This window comes from Colletotrichum scovillei (assembly GCF_011075155.1).
Source record: "Colletotrichum scovillei strain TJNH1 chromosome Unknown Contig00010, whole genome shotgun sequence".
Taxonomy (NCBI): domain Eukaryota; kingdom Fungi; phylum Ascomycota; class Sordariomycetes; order Glomerellales; family Glomerellaceae; genus Colletotrichum; species Colletotrichum scovillei.
Window position 1 is genome coordinate 1,304,747 of NW_023336268.1, and position 20,733 is coordinate 1,325,479.

General features: G+C 53.1%; 5 protein-coding genes across 5 annotated transcripts; 3 read left to right on the top strand and 2 right to left on the bottom strand.

Annotated features, from left to right (window-relative positions):
* Positions 1-96: 96 nt before the first annotated feature.
* Positions 97-2,981, bottom strand: HER10_EVM0004996 (uncharacterized protein; the record flags this gene model as incomplete). The annotated part of the gene is made up of 3 exons (XM_035474622.1): positions 97-742; positions 846-959; positions 1,054-2,981. The coding sequence occupies 3 exons, from the start codon at positions 2,979-2,981 to the stop codon at positions 97-99; spliced, it is 2,688 nt and encodes an 895-aa protein (XP_035327955.1).
* A 1,322-nt stretch (positions 2,982-4,303) lies between these two features.
* Positions 4,304-5,854, top strand: HER10_EVM0010679 (glycosyl hydrolase family 43 protein; the record flags this gene model as incomplete). Its single annotated transcript, XM_035480131.1, has 1 exon — positions 4,304-5,854. One exon carries the CDS (start codon positions 4,304-4,306, stop codon positions 5,852-5,854), a length of 1,551 nt encoding a protein of 516 aa, XP_035328456.1.
* Positions 5,855-8,514: 2,660 nt separating this feature from the next.
* On the top strand, positions 8,515-11,081 carry HER10_EVM0005653 (FAD binding domain-containing protein; the record flags this gene model as incomplete). Its single annotated transcript, XM_035475259.1, has 4 exons — positions 8,515-8,816; positions 8,872-9,143; positions 9,196-9,566; positions 9,642-11,081. 4 exons carry the CDS (start codon positions 8,515-8,517, stop codon positions 11,079-11,081), a joined length of 2,385 nt encoding a protein of 794 aa, XP_035328014.1.
* Positions 11,082-11,541: 460 nt separating this feature from the next.
* Positions 11,542-12,569, top strand: HER10_EVM0005907 (metalloprotease; the record flags this gene model as incomplete). The annotated part of the gene is made up of 2 exons (XM_035475509.1): positions 11,542-12,443; positions 12,500-12,569. The coding sequence occupies exons 1-2, from the start codon at positions 11,593-11,595 to the stop codon at positions 12,567-12,569; spliced, it is 921 nt and encodes a 306-aa protein (XP_035328037.1). The 5' UTR covers positions 11,542-11,592.
* A 2,775-nt stretch (positions 12,570-15,344) lies between these two features.
* Positions 15,345-18,894, bottom strand: HER10_EVM0009587 (FAD binding domain-containing protein; the record flags this gene model as incomplete). Its single annotated transcript, XM_035479072.1, has 4 exons — positions 15,345-15,843; positions 15,902-16,518; positions 16,573-16,881; positions 18,751-18,894. The coding sequence occupies 4 exons, from the start codon at positions 18,892-18,894 to the stop codon at positions 15,345-15,347; spliced, it is 1,569 nt and encodes a 522-aa protein (XP_035328353.1).
* Positions 18,895-20,733: the final 1,839 nt, after the last annotated feature.

A 20,733-nucleotide genomic window follows, 5' to 3' on the forward strand; every position in this document is an offset into this window, starting at 1 on the left:
AAAGTTGTCAGCTTTCACTGGCGTCCTATAAAGAAGAGAAAATATAGACAAATCAAATACATCTCATCCCCACACACAGTAACCTCATAGACAAGCCTACGCAGGCCCAATCTGAACCGTTACGCTGCTCCCCGAGAGAGGAACAGACCACCCGCCCCTCGCCTGTGCGATACCCGACGTCGTAACCTTGAACGTACCCGTCCCAGTAGTACTCTCCAACCAAACAACCGCGCTCGCAGCCTTGGGAACACCATCCAACTGCGCCAACGTAACAGAAATACTCTTAGAAGAAGCCGTAAACGCGAAGTCCTGGATAATCCCAGCGTCAACGCTCACAAGCACCCCCAAAGGCCCAATAAACACCTTCCTCCTAACCGCATCCTTGGTCGTGACGCTCACGGTTCCCGTGCTGGCGGTAACAACACCTCCGAAAGCCAAGACGCCGAGCTCGGAATCCTGCACGACATATGTACCCGATCCCAGCGCCAGACCCAAAAAGTTGGGGCCGTAGTCGCCGCTGATGCCGTCCCATTTCAGCGTGTCGGGCCAGCTGTGGAAGGAGGCGGCGGCGAAGCCGTCTTGGTTGATGTTAGATAAGGGGCCCGTGGTGCCGCCGTAGCCTGTGCGAAGGAGGTAGGTGTCTGTCGGGCTGGAGCGGAAGGCGGAGAGGAGGACGAGGGCGTTTAGGCCGGAGCCGTAGTGGTGGATTTGGCGTTCGATGCGGCGGAGTTTGCCTCCGTAGCTGGTGGGTTGGTTGTTAGATGTTGAAGTTCATTGTTGAGAGAGAGGCTCGTGATGGATGGAGGGGATGGAGTTGAAGGATTTGGGGGTGAGGAAAGACTTACATGTTATCCCAGTACCGGCGGGCGTTGCCGTTCCAGCCCCAGTGGGGGACGGTTGGCATGAAGCCGAGGACGCTGTTGACGGACTTTGTCGCCGTGTTGGTGTAGCCAAAGTACCTTTACATATCTGTAAGCCGATGTCTTGAAGTAAACTTCGACCCGTCTTACGTCTCAAATGTCTTGAGAGGGTTCCAAGGTGGCAGAAACTCACTTTGCCCAGTAGTAAACACCCTCCTGCCCAGTCGAATCCCACGCCATCTCACTCCCAAACGGCACCTCCTCCGTATCCCACTGCGCCGCCCGCGACTTCATAGCAGCAGACAACGCATTCGCTTTAGTCGTCTGCCCCTCGCGGCCCAAATCGGCCAGGATCTCGCCAAACACGGTCTCGCCCATCAGCCCGACGCGGTTATACCCGACATCCCCCTTCATCGCCCGCATGACCGTCTCATACGCCTGGTTAAGGTACCAGTCCCACGCGTGCGTCTTGAGGAGCGCAGGGTAGGCCCTCCCGACGCGGTAGAGCGACCAGTAAGCGCCCGCGACGTGGACGTAGTTATACGCGCGGTCGATGGAGTAGGCGGCGGCCTTGTTCCAGGACGTCCAGGAGGTCCAGTCTATGGCAGAGGAGTAGGCGTACCCCGGCACGGCGGCGGGCTCGTAGAAGAAGATTGCCTTGCGGACGGCGAAGTCGGTGGTTTGGATCGTCTTCCAGAGGACGCGGTCGACGAAGGCTTCCAGCTTGGTCACCTCGTCTGCGTTCGGTTGAACGGCCTGCTTCATGAAGGCGGAGAGGTATGAGCCTGCGCCGGCTTCGTCGCTGAGGCCGGCTACCCACGCGCGGGAGTCTTGCGTGACGATGGACTTGGTCTCGTAGTCGTATGTCATTACGGACGGCGCGCGACCAAAGGGGTCCGATGTATCGGTGAAGTACTGCGCCGTGGTGAGGAACTTGCCGAGGCTGGCGACGGCTTCGGTGGAGGGTTTGGTCACGTAGTAGTGGATTGTCTGGAGCTTGCCGTCGGCGTAGGTCACGGTGAGGCGGACGCGGCCCCAGGCTGTCGTCGAGGGGGTGACTGTGTATTTTCCCGCCGAAACGAGGGTGACCGTCAAGGCGCCGGCTGGTTCCGAGGCTATGGATTGGACTGTAGACTGGGCGTATTGGAGGAAGAGCTGCGCTGGCTCGCCGCGTGGGATGATGTAGCCCGGCACGCCGACGGCGGTGGGCGTTCCGGTACCGCGGACGGTGGCATCAAGCTCCCGGACGCCGCCCTTTGCGACGGAGAAGCGGACGCCGAACTGGAGTGACTGGCCTGGTTGAAGGGTCCTGGACGTGGGAACGTTCCATGGCGTTTGAGAACGCCACTCGTTCTCAGCCCAGGCCTTTGTGAGGACCTGCCACTCGTAGAAGCCTTCAAAGGTCTGGCTGCCGTAGTAGGTTCCCTCGTAGCTGCGCTCGGCGAGGTTGCGGTAGGCCTCGAGGGGCGTGTCGCCCAGCGGGCTGACGACGAGAGCGGCGCCGGTGCCGCGGGTTGGTGCGACGCGGATCTGGCCGGCGTGCATGCCGACGTAGGGATCCGAGAGGGAGCAGACGCGCTGCATGTCGGCGGCGTAGCGGTTCGTGAAGATGCTGTTGAATTCGGCCGGGAAGCCGAGGCTACCAATCTCGATGGCCGAAGAGCCCGAGTTCTGGAGCGTGAAGCGCAGACCGAGGTCGCCGGAGACGTCGAGCCATTCTCGGGTGATGTTGAGCGGGCTGCCGGAGGGGAGGGTGGGGCCGAGACGGGAGGAGGCGAGGATGCCGGTGGCCGGGGCGACGGTGGTGACGGGCTGGCGGGCGGCGGCGGAGTCGCCGTTTATCCAGGCGGTTGTGCCGGACTGGCGGTAGCGGTAGGTGATATCGCCCCAGTGGTACTGGCCGTTGCGGGCGCGGAGAGAGAGGTAGTCTAGCGGGAGGAAGTCAAAGGTGTCGCCGGCGGGTTTGAGCGAGGCTAGGACTTGGGCGTTCTTGACGAGCTGGAGGTTGAAGTTCTTTGTTGCGAGGGTGATGTATCCGCTGCTTAGGCCTAGGTTGTCCTGGGAGAGGACGCCCGTGACGAAGAGGCCGGCAGACACGAGTGTGCCGAGAAAGGAGACCATCGTGGCAGAGGAGGCAACCTGGGCGGTTGAGTGAGACCTGTCGACTGCAGATCTGATGGCCAACTTACAAGTTCATTCGACTTGCTCTTATATAGTGTGTCCAACATGATGGCATGACGGAACTCGGTTACGTTACTGATGATACTTCGGACTACCGTGAACTGAGGGGTTCATTGAGGCGAACGACTCAACTGCAACCCAAGGTGCATACTGTAGGTAGATGGCGATGCCACCTCGTGTCCGGCATCGTGCCCGATCACACCTGTACAGATGTGGAACGGAGCTTCACCAGGCACCTTTTTGTCTTGACAGAATCAGATGGGACGTCCTCTCCTACGTCGCTTTTGGCTCATGATCTGTGGATAACCCCTCCGGGACAAACGCCCGAGTGCGACACAGGATCGGGCGGCTGATCCGACTCTTCCCAGCGACTTTAACATTTAGGAATTGTGATGTGCGCTTACCTTGAAGTCACACACCTTTTCGTCTCTGGATAACCTCAACTTGGAAGGTCAAAGGATGCTAGACGTGATTAAGCATCTTTCCAAGCCCGTATCCCTCCTTCTAGCGCAAAGGACTAGCTGGGTTTAACGCGGGGTACCAAGCTACCAACAGCCCATCGACTGTTGAATGCAACCCTCAAAGTCGCCTGGTCTCATCTTGATTGGGCCGCAAATAGAGAGTGACATTTGATGCCACTGAGTCTCCATCCGTCCAACGGGGGAATCGAAATCCACGCATGGTTCGCGCCGGCTGCGCGGCACCATCATAGATTATCAGAGATTGAATTCCAAGACTCTTTAGAGAAGTTGAGCCGGGTGGGATACAGACTGAAATGATGAAATCAAGTGGGATAATAGGGTAGGTAATTAACCCAGTACGTAAAGGATGCGAGAGCGAGGCGACGGTTACCTAATTGACTCTGTTAAAGTTCTTCGAGAAGGAGAATAATGAATTGACTCGGTCGTTCTCATGGACACCCCGGTTGTGCCATGTTAAGGGGGGGCAGCAAAAGTACGAGGTCGCTTGGGGGTTTTAGCGGACGATCTGGCGCAAAGCCAATTTATTCGTGTCACTCACGAAATTCCAGGGGAAGCAGAAAGAGTGGATGCCCTCAACTAAGGTTATTCATGAAAGAGACTCTCAAACTATGTCTCAATGACTTTAAGTATAAGCAGACCTACCCGATCCTGGGAACTCTCTCTAGTTTCACTCGAACTGTCAGCCAACTCCTCGAATCACTGTGTGATTCTTCCATTCTTTTGTCTCTCGCTGCTTACTTCCCTTCCATTCGTTACCCACTTGTGTGCCCCATCTCAACCATGTTCAACAACCTCGTGTGGGCGAGTCTCGCGACTTCGCTGCTGGTCCAGCCCCTGAGCGCGGGCCTCATTCCGGTCCGCCGGCAGTCCACCTCCACCACCTTCAAGTCCACCGGTAACCCCATCCTCGCCGATGGCTCCGTCTACTCCGCCGACCCGGCGCCGCTCGTCGTCAATGACACCCTCTACATCCTCTCCGGCCGCGACGAGGCCGGCCCCAACGAGAACGGCTTCGTCATGAACGAATGGCAAATCTTTGAGGCCAAGAACCCGGACCCGGCCGGCGCCGACTGGACCCTCCACCGCGACGTCGCCCAGCCCAACGCAATCTTCTCATGGGCCGCCCAGGGCACCGCCTACGCCAGCCAAATCGTCCAAGGCCCGGATGGCAGGTTCTACTTGTACAGTCCCGTCACCCAAAAGTCCACCTCCGCGTCGGACCCCTTCGCCATCGGCGTCGCCGTCTCTGACAGCCCTCTCGGCCCCTTCAAGGACGCCCACCCGAGCGGTCCCATCATCTCCCAGACGGTTCCCTCCCCCGGCAACAATATCCAGAACATTGACCCTACCGTCCTCGTCGACAACGGCAAGGTCTACATCTACTTCGGCACCTTTGGCTACCTCAAGGGCTACGAGCTCGACACCGACATGGTGACCATCAAGGGCTCCGTCGTCGACGTCGACTCCCTCACCGGCTTCTTCGAGGCCCCCTGGCTCATGAAGCGCAACAGCACCTACTACATGCTCTACGCCGCCAACAACGCCGGCGCAGACTCCCCCTGCACGCCCACGAGCTACCACGCCTGCCTCGCCTACGGCACCGCCGAGTCCCCCCTCGGACCCTGGACTTTCCGGGGCGTCTTCGTCGACATCGTCTCCTCCACCACCTCCCACCCGGGCGCCTACCAGCTCTCAAACGGCGAGTGGGGCCTGGCCTACCACACCCGCGACGCCGAGGGCGGCACGCACTTCCGCCGCTCCGTCGCCATCGACAAGATCACCTGGGACGACTCGGCCTCCCCGCCGGCCATCAACAAGATGGTCCAGACCAAGCGCGCCGCCGCCGCCGCCGAGCCGACGCGCAACATCGCGCCCAAGGCCGTCGCCTCGTCGGCGGGCGACACCCCCATCCAGTACTGGATCAAGTCCATCAACGACGGCCGCGTCGAGGAGGCGCCCCTCCCGCCCGACTACTGGTCCTCGTACAACGCCGAGCAGTCCCCCGAGACGAGCACCCTCACCCTGACCTGGAACACCACCGTCGAGCTCAACGGCGTCGCGCTGGCGCTGTTTGCTGACCAGGATGCCGGTGCCAATGTTGGCGTCGCACCGCCCAAGTCGTGGACTGTCGAGTACCAAGACGGCACCTCGTGGAAGGCTGTTTCTGCCACGTCGTTCCCGACGGATGTCTCGGATACGCCCAAGGAGGTTAGCTTCACGACCGTCTCGACCAAGGCTTTGAGGGCTGTTTTGACTGCATCTGGAAGCGGTGGGCAGTTTGCCGGTGTTGCTGTTAAGGAGTTCTTTGCGTATGCGCCCACCGCTGCGTGAAGACCTGTTAGGTGGCGGCGTTTTCGGGAACATTAGTGGGAGATCTCCTATCGATACCGACTTGAACCTTCTTGTTGTCCATACTTTTATAGATGTATACAGTCCTGTGTAAGATATATAAATGGGTCAAATACCCAGTGCCAGCTTGATCAGAGATTCATCAAAGTAGATTTTTATTGCGTCATCTTTGTGAGATGGGTCAACCTTTGTCATCAAGTCATATACGTGCCCACTGTTTACAGTGGTGGTATGGCTATCCAAAAAGGAGCACTGGCCGGACATAGTCTTACATGCTCTTGATCTTTTCAGCTGCTTCACAGATAGCAATGAGCGCGACCATCAATGGCTAAGATCAGTTTGGTGGTAAAGCAAATGCGATAATAGAGTTGGGGTCCAGGTGTAAGCACGACTACACCGATGAAGGCAACTTCTTCCCTCGGTCAATTAGAGCAGCAACGCGACTTGTGAATAAGCAGTATAGCCGCGGCATGTCCAAGTTGTGAGCAAAGGTATGTAATCTGGACTTATGAAGGAACTGGTCCACGTACAATGGTTGATCGGGGTCCTTACGAGGTGCGCAAATGTGGAACTAACACATAAGGTTGCCGGAATGCACATCGCTGGCTGCTATGAGACTCTATCTCCCCACTGCCGCGAGAGCCTGACCATGGTTGCGATTTTTCCACAAAGAATGGACGCTGATGGCTCGTTATGAAAGACTCAAACATTTGGCACACTGCCTGAAAACTTCATTCACTCTGTACAATCTCAACGACCACCCGCACCGAATGATCAAGGCATGCTAGAAATCTCTACTCACGATTACCAGGCTTAGTATTCGGATTGCCCGTCCTCTTCTCTTCATTACCTTCTTTTTGAATCTCTATGGCGTGGCATTGTATAAGCGGACAGTGGGCCGTCGGATACGTAGTTCTGAGTTTACAAGTCTGCGGGAGAAGCTAAATTATCAATATGAACGCGGGGAAACCCACCGGAGTCTTGGGAGTAGAAGTGCCGGCACACGTACGCAGTGCCATGTCTAGACTATTATTTGATTAGTCACTGCACTTTATAAGAAAGGCTCTACTATTTCAGTTTGCCTTTGCAGGCATGTGTAGTAGTGCCAAGTCTCGTCGCACCCCGACTGTCCGAGACTGGATATACTCATACGGATACACCCGCAGATCTGCGGCTGGATATCTATCTCGAATTCCGAAGTTACTAAGAAGTATGTCCATGAGTCAAGTTCGATCCTCTCAAGAGCCACGGATAGTCTTGCAATATCACCTCAAGTCATCGGAACTCAAAAGAGTTCCTGTCCATAATCATGCTTTCGTGAGGTACTATGAGCAGATCATCCTTCCCCAGCTAGTATCAAGACGCCTTGTCATCAAATGCGAGCATTTACTAGCTAGCTTAACACATGTGACATACGGCCGGTACAAACTACTGCCAGTGATTCTGTAGCAACCTCAACCATTGCGGGGCTTCCCCGAAAATCCGTCAACATACGACCCGGCCCGCAATTACCTACCGGGGGGCGGCCCGGCCACTGGTGACGGGCAATTCTCCGTGCCCAGGGTGCAAGGGATCCCCGCCGCGGCGGACGTATCAACAGCCGTCACACGCGGCCACCGCTCTGCAATGGTACAAACACAATGTTACCATCGCTGGCTGCCTGGGTCCCCTCCTCCTTCTTTCACCGAATGGCCGGACAACATTGAAGGGTCTTTGTGCGTCTAGAGCGACTCTAGAATCAAACAACCCTTGACAATGCGTACGACGTAAGCAGAGAATGGATGTCAAGACCATTAGAGTACCCACTCGTTTGAGGCTCACTGGTCCGTTGGTGCAATTCATTTGCCGTTCGATCCATTTTCGGAACAAGGTCGGCGGCCGCCGCGGTGGAAATCCTGCTTGTCAAAGTCTCAATCCGAGAATCCTGGTGGAGATGAGGAGCCTTATCGGACTTCGTTCTTTCTGTCATTGGAACATTGGTAACACCCACTTGTGACACTTGAGGTATCGCTCGCAAGGTGGGTTCTGCTCGCATTTTCTCTCAGAAGTCGGCTACATAAGACTCCAAGCACGCCCGAAGTTGTCAGCGCTAGCTGACTTGCGAGGTGGTGAAGACGCTTGAGTTACGTTCCTGGTGATAAGTTTAAGTCTGCACCCCCAGAACTTCCTTAATTTCATTAACCCGATTGAGGGGCGACATCAGAAACTAATTGTGAGTAAATGACTTTCCCGTTAATAGTATACTTGAAAGGGTGCCATTCCACTGTTCCATTCCCACGTGGGGCCGATCTGGATGGGTTTTGTCCGATGGCATTTAAGCTTCACCTCGGTTCCGAGCTGCCTGCCCTGTATCACTGAGGCTGTAATCAAGAATTTGCTCGACTTCTCAACTCCACTATCGTCGTCAAAGTCGTTGAACAATACGTCAAGAGTCGTTATTGCCAATGCGGGTTGTATGCGCTTTGATGACGTCCACAATGTAGCTGTTAATAATTTACTGTATATAACGAGCTGTCGAGAACCGGCCGATTTCATCAGTTTGGAAGAATGGCTTTACACTCTACTCAACGAATACCTTGATACAACACAGCTTGCTGGTCGAATTCGAACTAAAGAAAAACTGACACCATTATCTAGTCGTCATGCCTTCCAAGGACTTCACGGTTCTGATCGCCGGCGGCGGGATAGCTGGCTTGACGCTGGCGAACCTGCTCGAGCGCGTGGGGATCAACTATCTCATACTCGAGGGGTATCGTGAGATGGCCCCCCAGGTGGGCGCAAGTATCGGCATTCTACCCAACGGCTCTCGCGTTCTCGACCAGATTGGACTCTACGATGAGATCAGGAAACTCATTGATGAGCCTCTTTACAAGATGTCTCTTCGCGACTCTAAGGGCAACCCGACGAGTGAGTACTGTGGCGTAGGCCAGCAGATCAAGCGGCGGTGAGTAAAAGCATGTTTGAAGAGTCTCAAGGAACTTTCTCATATGGGAATGCAGACACGGCTACGAAGTTGTCTTCGTGGATCGTCAAATGATTCTGCAAGTGCTGTGGAAGAATTTGAAGAACAAGGACAGAATCCTCGTCAGTAAGAAGGTTACGCAAGTCTCCATCGAGCCGTCCAAGGTGAGAGTCGAGACGAGCGACGGCCAGTCCTACTCGGGCGACATCTTGATCGGTGCCGATGGCATCCATAGCAAAGTTAGAAGCGAGATGTGGCGGCTCGCGGATAGCCTGGAGCCTGGGTATATACCTGCGTCCGAAAAGAAGGGTAAGACAGCTAATCTTTTTTGACTCTCTATTGTCGACTGACAGAAGGGTAGAATGCTTGCCGACGGTTTACAAGTGCATCTTTGGCATTTCCATCATCAAGGACTGGGAGGACGGCACGGTGCAAACCAACTTCAACAAGCACTTCTCATACCTCGTCATTGCCGGCCCTTCCAATAGGGTCTACTGGTTCCTCTTTGTCAACATGGGCTACACTCACTACGGCCCCAATCTTCCCCACTACACCAAGGAAGACGAGGCGAAGTTGGTAAAGGAGCACCAAGAGGACAAGATTAATGAAAACTTCACCTTCAGAGATCTGTACGCTGCCAAGATCTCTTCAGTTTTGACCCCGCTGCCGGAGTACGTCTTTAAGAAGTGGCACTTCAACCGCATCATGACTATTGGCGACGCCGCACACAAGGTAAGAGAACCTCTATTGCCAAGGAGGCCTTACAGACCTCAGTGTGCATAGTATAGAAGATCTGACCTGTCTCAGTTGGAACCTATTGCCGGACAAGGAGGCAACAGCGCCATCGAAACGGCCGCAGTGCTGGTAAACAACCTTACAGAAGCCCTCAAGCAAAACCCGTCTGGCGTCACGACGGAGCAAATTCACAATGTCTTCTTGGAGACCCAGAAGAAGCGCGAGCCGCGCGTCTGGCCCCTTGTTCACAACTCGCACAAGGAACAGCGTTTCGCCGCCATGGAAAGCCCTTTCTTGGAGTTCGCCGGTCGCTACCTCGTCCCAAGCCTGTCTATCGACGAGAAGGAAGGGCCCTGGAGCACAAACTTCGAGCCGGGCCACAAGCTCGACTTCTTGGACGTCCCGAAGAGGCCGCGTGCGCTGCCGTACCTTGACGAGCTTCCGAGCCAGAGACTCGACTCCTCTTTGCTGCCCAAGTTTGTGGTGGGAGCTGTTCTTGCAGGCCTCTTATTCCTCGCGCAGCAAGTTCTCGTCATAGCTCCCGAAGCGGCGAGTGGTGCCAGCTTCGTGGGTCAGCCTTTGAAGTCGGAGTACACCGGTAATGGCCCGGTTGATTCCGTTCTCTCTCTCCTCTCTTGGGCATTTTCCGAGGCGACTTCTGGTCCTGACCCGAACATGAGGCTTCAATGCCTCTACTTCTTGATCAACCTCGCGCCCATCATTTACATCTGGACGGTCGAAGGTTACCGCAATGGCAACCAGCTCTCTCTCGTGTCCTGGCCATCTCTCTTCGCAGTTTACCAGCTAGTTGGTATCGGCAACATTGCACCGCTCTACTTCCTCATCAGTCTGCACACGACCAGCAGCGAAGTCTACACTCGTCCCACAGGCCGACCAATCCCATCAACTGTGGCGAAGGCGCTGATCCCAGCACTCTGCCTGGGGTACATCATTCCCACCGCCCTGATGTTCATCCAGTACGGTGACTCTGTTGCCCAGCAGAACGCTATCGCCTTCTGGCAGCCATCCCCCATCTACGTCTCGCTTCTGACATGGCTCTTCTCCGGCATTCTGTCGGTCGCCTCGCCCATCAAGTCGCTGGATTGGGAGATCTTCGAGAAGAAAGATCAGAGCGCGCTTCAGACCGGGTACACGCTTACATTCGCCGTCACCGCTATCACACATGTCTGCGCTCTCGCGTACGCTGGCTTCAGCCCCTCTGTGTCTCTCTTTGAGACCTTTTTCGACCTGCCGAGCGTTGCGTCCATGGGCCTGGGGCTGAACATCGGTGGGTTCTGGAAGTACGACATGCTTCTCTGTTTCGGTGCGGTTGCAGTCTGGTGCCTGTACACTGTCTTTGAGCTCCGTAGGCTAGGGTACGTGACGACAAAGGCCGCCGTTGGGGCTGCGGCGGCCACTTTGACGGGTCAGGCATTGGTCGGTCCGGGAGCTACCTATGCAGGACTTTGGGCATGGAGAGAAAATGTTATTGCAGGACTGATGATTGAGTAAGCTCGACTGAGTTGTTCAATGAACAATTAGGTTGACATCTGATTCTTTGAGCATCGCCATCGTCGCATACTCTGTGTCAAGATCCGAGACCGACCTACTCAGTCTCGATTCGGTATCGACTCGTAGTGCCACTTGTATCAAGGATCAATTATGCTTATTGTGGAAGGTGGTCTTCTAGTTGTACGGATCAACGACTGATTTGCCGGAAGCGTGACAGATGATGGGGTACTCGGCCGTTGAGGGCAGGGATCCCGGCATTGGCACTGTAAATAGATGCATGAACCGACCTAATTAGCCAATTGTATCCAGAGCTAAGTGGGCATGCGAGCAATACGAGGAAAGTGGGTACAGGTTGATTTCCTAATTTGCCGTGCCCAGTCAAGAAAACAACAAGTGGAATTTTGAAGTTAAAAGCCGGAAGCGCCGTATCATGTCGTGCTCATGAGACATCGAGTGGTACTCGACATCGCAGACAATATCGCCGACAAGGCTTAGTGCTAGTTTCGTTACGATGAAGGGACTCGTTCTTGGACTTGCCTCGTTGGGCCTCGCCAGCGCCGTTCCTCGCGCCGAGCAGGCGGCCGTACCGTTTCGCAGGGGCTGTCAGGTCTCGGACGACGGCGCCATTCAAGCTCGGGATGCTGCCGCCGTCCACCTCACTAGCAAGTCGGCGACAGCCCGCCGTCAGAGCTATCCCGGCAACTTCACCGTCGACGTGAACTTCCACATCGCCAGCACCGAAGCCGAGGCAGACCTCATCACCGACGCCATCGTCGACGCCCAGTGGAAAATCCTGCACGACAGCTTCGCAAGGTACAGCATCAACCTCGTGCTCAACTCCACCGAGCGCGTCGTCGATAACCTCACAGGGTCTGCGTTCCTTATCAATGAAGGCGGCTCCGCCGGCTGGGTCTACCACGAAGCCGAGTACAACGCCTACCTCAAGGCCTCCCGCAAGGGCGGCTACGACGCCCTCAATCTCTACTTCTTTAGCAGTTACTCCCCCGGCGCTACAGGATACTGCCAGTTCCCTACTGTTCTTCCCGCAGAGGGTACAAATAGCTTGACCTTTGCGAAGGACTCATGCCAGCTCAGCGCTATGACGATGCCAGGCTTCACTGTCGAGCAGGGCGGCTTTGAAAACTGGAACCTCGGCCACCTTGCTGTTCACGAGGCAGGTCACTGGTTTGGTCTGAACCACACCTTTGCTGGTGGCTGCTCTGACACAGCTGGCGACTTTGTTGCGGATACACCAGCACAGAGAACTGAGGTGTATGGGTGCCCTACTGATTCGGATACGTGCCCGGATCTGCCGGGTCTCGATCCCGTTCACAACTTCATGGGCTATGCTGATGACTCTTGGTAAGTTTGCTTTTTGAATCCGGCCTTAGGGGCTTTATTGCTGACTGAGTCTTTAGTACCAATGAGTTCACTCCTGGACAGAAGGAGCGCATGTTCTCAACATTTTTTGGATGGCGTAGAAAATAGACAAAGGTTGCGAGTATGCTTCGATTCAAATATCTAGGTCGTATCATACTGAAAAACTGTCCAAAAGCATTGTCATACAAGCGTCACGTCCAAAACCTATCGCGCATACCCATCCTGAACTGTTTGCAGATAAGTCAAACCCCCCACTTCCTGGCACCCCCCTGTTTCTGGCACCCACAAAAACGATGGGATCACAACCCAACCTCCTCATTACTATTAACTATTGATCCTCAACCACACCCACTACAATACAACTGCCAGCCTCACTAGGGCATTCAGAGTCGCTGGATTCAGCCGTAATAACCTCCTTTTCACCCGCTTCGATTTGAGCCCGATGGATATCCCTGATGTTCGCAAACTTCGTGTTGGGATCGATCTGAACAGTCTTCCTCTTCCTAACTGCAGCGTTGGTAACTTGAGCCCTCAGGTGAGCCAGCTGCTGCTGGGCAGCTGCCAGTTGCCAGGCCTGCTCTGTGAAGCCTTTTTTCACCTTCCTGAACAGCAGCCGTTGAGTGCTGGTATCATTGTCGAGTTGGGTGTATAAGTGCAGTTGACCGCTGAGCTCTGCCAGCTTCCTGGGTGTCGACCAGACCACTGCAGAGGAAGCAGAACCCATGGCTCAACAGGGGTAGTTTGTTGACCATTATGGCATCGCTTTTGCCCCGACTGGTTGGTTTGGGTGTGGTGGGCTTAGCAGAAGGCTCAGGTAATACCATAGGGTTCATCAGGGGCTTAACCATCGCTACAGGGTGTAGACCAGTCCACTTCCAACCACTTCTGATGTTCGAGACTGATAGACCAGCAAGTCGAGCCTTCTGGTAACAGTCCAGGAAGTTCCTTTTACCTATAATGGTAGAGTCGTTCCATTGAGACAAGTAACTTAACAGGGCTGAAGACAGACTGGTCAAGTGGCTGGAGGACATGAGAGGAGTGTGGTGGTAAGAACAGTAAATGGATATTGTTAATATAGCAATTCACATGAAGTCTGTCGTCGTATGACTCCCATGCCCATCCACAATCAACAGTCGAGCCTCGCCCTCAGCCTCGGGCATAGTCTGTGGGATAAACACCTTCTCTAACCATTCAATGGCAGTTAAGTCTGTAGTCCAGCCATTATCTGTTGCTGTAAACTCCCACCCATCGTATGGAACCAGATGTAATGGAAACCACTGTTGTTGGACCGTCTTCCCTTGAAAATGATAAGAGGACGAAGTGCCCTACCCAAGGCTGAGATACACTCAATGATAGAGACCCATGCCCTCGACCCAGGTTGTTTCTTGCGAACAGACGTCGTCTCAGCCATGCCCAGCACTAACCCATTAGCTCCTGACCCTCGAGGATGCCAGTCTCATCCATATTATATCTGTTGGCTGGTTTGATGTCCTTGATCTCAGGGATAGCAAGGAACTTAAACCAGTTCCTAATGACCTCAGTAGATGCCCCATTAACGCGTCTAGAATCGATGGAACGACTTCTCTGAACCTTAATGATAGGGTTCCTTCTCACGAAGGCATAGATCCAGCCTTTTCCTAATGGTTTGGTATCCCCAGCAGCAGCCAGAACTCGCTCTGCGAATTCCTTCACCTGTTGGTGCGTTGGTGCGAGGCCCAGCGAAGCCTGAATGCGAACCCATTGTGCCAGCTTACTCCTGGTCAGGAGACAGCCTCTGCCAGTCAGCAAAAGCCACTTTCCTAGTCTGACCACCTTGGAGACGTAGTTTCTGACCACCTTGGAGACGTAGTTGGAGGGTTGATCGTGGTATCCCATACTCCAATGAGGCTCTCTTTGACTCTTGCCGTTTGAGATGTCCTCGAGAGCCTGACGAAGCTGATCTTCGGTATATTGAGGCATTAGATATAGAAGAAGGTATGTGCAAAAAATGAGCCCATTTGGACTCGAATTGAAAATGTTGTGATAAAAGGAGGTTGGGGGTGGGCATTGCGTTGTGGTGGATTTTCGCGTTTTTGTGGGTGCCAGAAACAGGGGGGTGCCGGGAAGTGGGGGGTTTGACTTATTGCAGAACGTCAAATTATATTATAGACTATCTTGATGATAAGCGATAGCCTCCAATGCCGATTTAAACTTGGGCCTTGCGACGAACTTGCCCTCCTGCCTTTCAAAAGTTTCCAATTTTCCCAAGGCGTTATTGATTAGGCTTATACCGCCTCTTGGGCTCTTTCTTGCGGTGTCCGAGCGAAACGAAGCACATTTCGTCTGCGGGATGAGTTGTGCGGCGTGAATTCTGAGTCAAGCTTTGAACGCAGTTGAGTATGGATTCCTGAGAACTGTTCGGATTGTACTTCGTCATGAGACCTTCTCGGAGCGCGTTGAAATATTATTTGAATTTCTGTCTTCCTCGACAGCGCGTCCCGATCGTACTTTTATAGGTACATGACCTCAACATGTAGTGAATCATTGGGCCGTAGCTTAGGTGACTAAAGCTGCGAGCTCGTGGCCGTCTTTCATAATTGCTGATTCAGTATCAGGAGGGGTCTTTTAAGATAACACAAGCAGTGAAGGAAACATTTGAACTTGTGAATCACGGACTGACGGAATGCATCAGTCTGCTTATCTTCCACCATCAATACACATGTAATCCTCTATTCTTATAATACATGATATGAGAACACAGACTTCTTGCATCACTCACAGAAATCCCATAGTACATGTAGTTAGCGATTGACATTATTGCACCTTGATCAACCTCAGTTATCACTAATTCAGCAGTGGCTTTCGTCTATTGGCACATACAGCCTCTAGATCTCGAGCTGGATTTCATAGCACCACCTTAGAAATCTTAAATCCTCCTGGGATCCTAGTCTGGAAAACCCCGGCCGGGTCGTACTTGGCAGCAACCTCTTCCAGAAATCTGACATTACCCTCACCATACGTGCTGATTGGATCCTGTGCAGGGTTCACGTAGTTGAGGTACCGCCATGCCGTCGCCTTCCCATTGGCTTTGGCGTAAGCCTCGAGCTTCGCGGTCATAGCGGCCAGCTCAGCATGAGCCAGCGCCTCTTGTTCTCCTGTGCGAGTCTGGGCTTGTACGAGCCAGACAATCGAGTTGTGTGTCAAGGATGTATCGAGACCGAGGACGTTGTTGCCGCTGCCCTTTGTCGCAAAGTGCTTGGGTAGGGGCTGGCTGACGACGGAAAGACCGAGATCAGGTGAGGGGATTAGGGCCTGAAGTTGTACAAGCAGCTCATCATATAGCTCTGACATCTTTGTCATAATGTCAACGTCGTTGTGGAAACACAGAGAGAACCATACGTTCCTGGGTAATGTCAGCATGGAAACACGAAGTCAATCATAAGTGCGGAATGGTCTCGTACCTCTTGCCTCCAGCCGTGGCATAGTCCGTGATGAGAGTGCCGTACGTCTTCCGCTTTCTGTCATCGATAATGGCAGGAAGACTTGCAAGAGGAGCGAATGAGGTTGAGTTGGTGATGCCAGCCGTGTTAATGGCATTGATCGCGATCATGGGCGGCCCCTCTCCAGAATACGTAAAGGTGACGACCTCGGTGTCTTCTGGATGTTCCTCGTTGATGTCAATGAGCCTGACAAACTGCTCTATCACAGCCTGCTTCTGGTCGTAACCCATGAACAACAAGCCCCCATAGAGACCTCCTTGCGCCGCCGGGAACGTCTGCATGTCGAAACGAGTCACGATACCAAAATTGCTGCTGCCACCCTTCAGAGCCTTGAACAGATCTGGGTTCTCGCCCGCGTTGGCGTTCACGATTGACCCGTTGGCCAAGACCACCTCGTAATTTTTGACATCGTCACAGGCAAAGCCTCTGGTACCGGTATGGAACGAGGCACCACCGCCGAGAGTCAAACCTCCGACGCCGACATTACCCTCGCGTCCTCCAGTCACTGATTGGCCGTATTTCTCAATCTCCTTGTAGACTGATCCCCACCTGGCGCCTGGTTGAATTGATGCCGTGCCCTTTTCAACAGTTAGAAACGATCCATTACGTTGTCACACAATGGAGACACATACACTGCAGTTTTTGTAGATTGTTGCATTCATACGGCTGAGGTCAATTGTAACACCTTGAGCCACATTATTGGAAGGGTAGTGAGAATGACCACCAGCCCGAACAGCAATATCCCAGTTGCCAGCCGGGCTCGTCTTCACGAGAGCTGAAAGGGCGGACGAGACTTCCTCTGTTGTCTCGGGCTTGACGATGCACCATGGGTGAAGCTGCTGGACGGTTCCGGACCAGTATGATGTGATGCTGGAGTTATACTCCGAATCAGGCGGGAAGAACACCCGATCAACTAGTCCAGCTGCAACAAGAGCATCGCACTGCGTCGAAGAAAGGTCAGCATCTATTGGGTTGAACCCCTCGGGAGACCAAATTCCAGGGAAAGGAGCGCTCTTACACCTGAGTAACCAGTTACGTCCGGAACTTGACGAATACTTGGTTGGAAGCCTGCAATGATTTGAGCAGTCGAAGAATCGAGAAGCAGAAGCGCGGTGGAAAAGATGGAAAGAAGAGCCATGGTTCCGAAGGTTGGCTGCTTCGTGGTGAACACAAGAGGTCTCCTTCAGACTTCAACGTCAGGCCTCGTGGGAGATCACATATCAACGAACGACCCAGCTCAGGAAGAAAATGCGTGTAGCTTCATCTTAAGCAAAGCCCGCGTCGCTCGAGGTGAGAGATGGGATACGAAGAAAGGTACATTCTGAAAGCGAATCCGAGATAGATTCGCAACCAAGCATTTGATAGACAGACCAATATGGCAAGTGATGGTGGCAAAGTAAAGGGGCCCCTGGAAAAAAGCAACGATTACATGCTGAATTTGGCAAATAACGCCGTCACAGATTGTGGTTCCAAATTGCGGATATTTAGCTGCATCGCGCGTGCTGTAATGATGCAGAACCGATACGCTGTGCCACCAACCTGCGGATAGATCGCGCGTGCTGTAATGATGCAGAACCGATACGCTGTGCCACCAACCTGCGGATAGTTCCAACAGGTGGCGAGGTCCGGAACGATCCCGAAGTGGCCTTGGCAATAGAGTACTGTTGCAACCAACAGTCTGAGACACTTGGTATACGGACAGCGAAGAACAAGACAGCCCAGTTGAGATTAACTGAGTTTCTCAATACGCAAAGTACTCCGGACTTCCCTATCCTAACGACAAGTAGAGTTATTCAACATCCCTTCATTTTGAACGAGCTTTCAAAGTTCGTTTGTCATTTGAAGCGGTGAAACCCAGATGCGAAATCCTCCTTGCAAATTTCGAATCCTTGTCTTTGCTCGTTGGTTGCAGATTCCTTACCCTTGCATGCGTCCAACAAATATTGGCGCGCCAACGGGGCACGTATTTTCATGCCAGGGGAAATTTGTAACTCCGCCTTCAGTCAGCAAGTCACGGACTCTTTCCAAGAGTACGGCTTCGGAATCATGCCAAGGTTGATCTCCGGGTTCCATGAGGAACTGACTGCTGGAGGGGTCCCCTGCTCGACTCTGGACAGACTTGACCTCATACATTGGAGGCAAGCATGGGTATACCGAAGGACCAACAAGCCGTTATGCACGTTGAGAAAGCTTGGAAAGATATGTTCTGTTACAGCAGCAGGAAATTCTGTCCTTAATATCAAAAGTTCTCGGGGGTTATCTCACCCTTGATATTCTCAAGACGCCACAAGACCAGGAGTTCACAAGTTCCAACCAGTTTGCTGACCCATTCAAGCCACCGATCTTTGGAACAGATTGGTGTCGCCGTCTGGACTTTGTCATGAAGCAGAACTGGTCTGTAGGCTTTCCTTCTACATTCTGCTGAAATCCGCATCATAGATTCTCTCAAGTCCGCGGCTGAAGAAACAAACGGTGATTTCAAACTTCAGCCCAAACCGTTAATGTCAGCAGCCCTTCTCGATGATCCAGCTCGAAATTACCCCACGGGTTGAGAATTTACCTACCCCAGTCAACCCAGGTGATCCAGCAGCGCTGATCAATGGCTCAATATGGCCCATGGCAGCAATCTCGACAATTTTTCTGGCCCTCCGAATCTACTGCAAAGGCTTCAGAGTTAGATGGATGATGTGGCTGGACGACTGGCTTTTGATCGCCGGATGGGTCTTCCTGATCGCCTCACAGTCCTTCTTGAGCGAGATGATGAAGCTTGGGTTCGCGAGAACCTACGGCGTCACGCCGGCCATGAGTACGGTGTTGTATTGCGCTGACAACTGCCACATGATTTCCTTGGCTCTGACAAAAACGTCGTTCGCCGTTACGCTACTTCGCATTGCTTCTGGGTGGCAGAGGTACATTATATGGTTCTTGGTCATTACGATGAACGTCCAGTTCATCGTCCACATCGTTCTCACCTGGAGAGCTGTTTGTCCTCGACGGCCTGGAGATACGACTCCTCACCTTCCAGGCTCATGCTGGTCAGCGCAAGACGCAATCACCTTGGGAATATTTGGAGGATGTATGTCCTCTTTCCCGCGAAGCTGTTCAATGCGCTCAGGCTTTCTGACTGTTGATAGTGTACTCCGCCGTCTCAGATTTTGTGCTTGCGTTGTTACCTTGGAAGATCGTTCTAAGCCTACAAATGAGGAAGCACGAGAAGATCGGCGTTGGAATGGCCATGAGCATGGGAATCTTGTAAGCATGGCACCACTTTCCACCTTCCTTCCCCTTTTCTGGAGAGTTTCAGCTAATCCGAAGCTGCCTGGTCAGAGCAGGTGTGATGGGTATAATGAAGGCTGTCCAGAGCATCGCGATCATGGACTTCCTTGGCCCTGATTGTGAGTAATCGGCCCTATAAATTGCTCTTGACGTTCACTGATAATCATTGTTCAAGACTTTTGGAAGGTCTGCATATTTTGGGTCTGGGCGATGGCAGAACCAAACGCAACCATCATCGCAGCCTCAATTCCTGTTCTCCGAGTCCTCTTCCGAAACGCACTGAGCAGTCGCCCTTCAGAATACCCCTCCGGCGCATACATTCGATCGGATAACCTCAGCAAGTTTCAGAATCGCGGCATGTCTGCCACCTGCTCCTCGAGAAACATGGACAACGACAAGAGAGGCAATGACAGCGATCAGGAAATTCTAGGTGGGATTATGAGAACAACGGAGGTATCTGTGGACTCCATAGACTATGATGGCCAAGGACGTCGGTTCGGGAACAAGGTTCCACGGGAGGAGCACGGCATTGAGCTTGCCAATCGATGATCACTGGAGGTACATGTCACGGTCGATGATGAGGCATCCACATCAGAGAGACGCCAAACATTGCTCCATGGACCTGGAGAGCCGCACGGTCATTGGGGACTGATATTAGTGTATTTTAGTGCTCATTGAGTCGAATAGATGACTCTGGCTACCATAGGTTCTAAGAGCTCTTGCTGAACGAGAATGGAATTTGGTCCAGGTGTGATGCTTTGATGAAGGTTAGAGCTTATCGGTACTATGCTATCCATTTCTCGGCCTCCTCGCCTGATTCATTGTCCATGCTCCTGCTGGCTATGACTTCCCATTGCTTTGTATCTTCGAAGCAAAGTCTTTTCTCAGTCCAGCGTTGAGTCTTCTATCTATCGTGGCTCCCGGTATCGTCGAGTCGCCCGGCCAGAGTTGCCTCGTGAACCACTGCCGCCAGAGAATCCGAAACACATCCTGATTGATTATGTTTCTTTTGGTCTTTGAGTGGTGCGTTCGGATACACTGTGAGGTGGTTGACAATGCGGTCGGAGGAGGAGTTGATTGTCAGTTGCTTCGGTGTTATTTACACTGCAGTTAAGATAGTTTGAGGGTGTATCGTCTTTGAGTGTACTTGAGCGTCAATTTATTCGAAAATGTTCCTCATTTTTTCACAGTAGTGAATCTCTCCAGGTTCACTCAATTCACCTGTGATGAGGATGATGATGAATTTGGCCATTCACCTTCTCATTCATCAGCGTTCTGCATTGCGATCTGTCCGAAGTGTTTACTGTGCTGATTCACATTCTACGATTCATCAAAGCCTATTTGATGAGATATGAAAACCAGGCGCTCAGAAATCTGATGAACTAGCCAGAAAGCTTAGGCACTTCACCTAGGTAGGGTAGGTAGGGTAGGAAGGGATACATAACAACCTTGCAACAAGCACTAAATTTATTTGTCCTCCTTGCTGACAAGCTACTCCCATCGCGTGCTGGGGAATG